This window comes from Arachis ipaensis, chromosome B06 (genome assembly GCF_000816755.2).
Source record: "Arachis ipaensis cultivar K30076 chromosome B06, Araip1.1, whole genome shotgun sequence".
Taxonomy (NCBI): Eukaryota; Viridiplantae; Streptophyta; class Magnoliopsida; order Fabales; family Fabaceae; genus Arachis; species Arachis ipaensis.
This window is the reverse complement of record NC_029790.2, coordinates 76667062-76669844: the sequence shown is the minus strand read 5'-3', so window position 1 is coordinate 76669844 and position 2783 is coordinate 76667062. Positions and strand designations below refer to the sequence as shown.

General features: G+C 39.1%; 1 protein-coding gene across 1 annotated transcript; it reads right to left on the bottom strand.

Moving 5' to 3' along the window:
• On the bottom strand, positions 7 to 1335 carry LOC107648245. Its single transcript, XM_016352196.2, has one exon. The coding sequence runs from the start codon at positions 1006 to 1008 to the stop codon at positions 79 to 81; it is 930 nt and encodes a 309-aa protein (XP_016207682.1). The 5' UTR covers positions 1009 to 1335; the 3' UTR covers positions 7 to 78.

Sequence of the window (2783 nt, the reverse complement as noted above, 5' to 3'; positions counted from 1 at the left end):
CAAAGTCTTGAGAGAAAGAAAAACCAGTTGAATGATAGATAATAATATATAATAATATATAGAAGCTAAGTGAATGAATCAATCAGGATTCTTACTGTTAGCACATATCAACAAAGAGAATCCATTGTCACTTGTCTGGAAATCCTTCTCTTCTAACAACCACAACCTACTGTCCAATCCACTCCTCGTACGGAACATGAAAACAGCAGAGCCTCTGTTGTTTTGATCGAAGAAAAGCCAATCATGAATGTCCCACATCATATCCACAACTAAACCGTCCACGAAAACAGTTTGGTTCCCGCGAAAGTTCCACTTCAGCCTCTTCACCTGCAAAATTCTCTTCTCGTCCATATGCACACACAATACTACTTCATCATGTCCATGTCCCTTGTAACATTCTTCGTCTTCCGTACGAAAATTTATCACTATGTCGTGCGAGGTTCCCGCATCAGAGAACCTCGTCTTCGTCGAAAACATAGTATTGCCAAAGAACCTCTCGATTCTAGAAACCAACGAGAAGCTTCCATAGCCACCATTTGCCTCGGCGTTCTTGTTGTCACCGAGGTGCAGGCAGGGTTCTGCGTCCACCGAAACATCAACGTAGAACCCGCCAATAGGCTCTGGCCCTTGATCGCTGCTGTATTTTGCGGCAGTGACATCCCACGAGACTTGAACGTGAAGGTTCTGAGACTCCAAGGTTTCGTTTCCTTTGCTTTTTCTTAATTGGTGCTCCTTTGGTATGGAGTGGAAAGAAGGATCAGAATTATTGGTAACGGTTATGACGAAGCCTTGGCCTATGAGTTTCTTGGTCCAAGTTATTGATATCAAGAGTAGTTGTGGTTTTTGCGTTGAATTAAAGTTGACTTTGTAAACTGAAGTAACAGAGTATTTGGTGGAAGAAAGGGTTATCTTTGGACAGAGATAGGCTTGGCTTGAAGGCTTTGAAGAACAATACGAATCGGACACTCTAATCGCATGTTCATTGTAACATAATGCTAACCCTCTCATTGTTAATATTAAAAGAATAATAATTAACCCCAATTTTTTAAAAAAATAAAAAGATATGGATCAACGGTTACTTACTCTTGTGTTTGCATAAGATGGAAGAAAGAATTAGCTAGCAACTACAAAGAGATGGAGAGATTGAAGGTGACAAAAGACAGGGCAACTTCCGCTTCTGGAGTTTTCCATGTGTTAAACGTCCTTTCCGTTATCTTTACTTCTTTAGCATAGCCTGTTGAGAGAAACATAAGTGGAAAGAGTAAAGACAAATATTAACACAGAAAGAAAATGAAAACCATCTTCCTTGGCTCCTACATTGAATGGCACCACAATTAAATCCAAGCATTAAAATTAATTAATATTTTACTTTATCATGATATTGAAAAGTCATGTGATGATTCAATCCTAAACCGATTACGTTTCTTTTTTGGCTATTAATCCCAGCTTTGACCTTATCTACTTACAATATTCCTACAGTAATAATACTCGATGCTTTCAAATAATTTCCTATTTAAAATTCAATTTGGTCTAAAATAACTTTTATTTATAAAATTACATAACGTTAAATTCTTTTTCATTAATAGCTCTATTAGATGACAGAGAAGAAAGAGCAAATAATACATATGCTTTACAAAAAGAAAATGAAATTACAATAATAGAATAATTAATAAGGATAAATTGAGATCATTTATCTAAAATTAAGATTATGACGCTATTAATTATCTTTACTTTTATGTAAAACTATTGAGTAATAATAAACAGAGGTAAATACCAAATCGGTATTCGAAAGATTTTGGCGCTGACAAAATGATATCTAACTTTTGTAATTGACAAAATAGTTTTTAAAAGATTTTAAAATTTGACAAGCTTACCCACGAGTTCACCGGAGCACATCTCCGGCAAGTACAATGCTGACATGACCATTATGTTTTGATAACATGGCAAAAACCCTCCCCAACCCTAATCCTTTCCCTCCAACGCATTCTCCCCTTCCCCCTCCCAATCTAAAATTTTACCTTCTGAACTCTAATCCCCCTTCCTTTGCCCCTTTGAACTCTAATTCCCCATTCCCAACGCATTATCTCACACTCTCAACTCACTCTCCTCCAAAATGGAAGTGGAGCTCAACCTTCTTAATCTTACAGAGCTAGTGTCACCGACACCGCACTGTCACCATCTCATCCTCGGGTCTTCTGCATCCGCCAGCGTCGTCTGTCTCCTTCGTCGGCCTCGTCTCCATCACATATGCTCACTGCTCACCGCCAGTTGCTGCTTGTATCTGCCTACTGCTCGCCCCCATTTGCTGTCCTGCCTCCTCTGTTTGTGTTCCATCTTGGCTCCGTCGTGCCGTGCCTCCTCTGACCTTGTCTAAATCTGCTTCTTGCCTCGGTGGTGTCTATATTAAACTTTATTTTATTTTATTTTGATTACTGTATCTGAATTTGTTTATTTTCTCTGAGTTTAATTGTTATTAATCTTTTTGAATTATAAATTAATCTAAAAATTTGGGACAATTCATGATTTGAGACAATTCTGTTGATGTTGAGGTTATTGTTGCTGCGAGTGGTGGTGTTGAGGTAGGGAGAGGAGAGTGTGCGTTGGTAAAGGGGGAGTAGTGGAGATTGCTGTTGCTGTTGATGTTGAGATTGTTGTTACTGCGAGTGGTGGGGTTGAGGGAGGGAAGGGCAGTGTGCGTTGGGGAAGGAGATAGTGGAGGTTGTTGTTGCTGTTGATGTTAAGGTTGTTGTTGCGAATGGTGGTGTTGAGGGAGGAAGGGAGGA

Coding starts and splice junctions, on each gene's coding strand:
- LOC107648245 (XM_016352196.2), bottom strand. CDS start 1,008: ATGAGAGGGTTAGCATTATGTTACAATGAACATGCGATTAGAGTGTCC.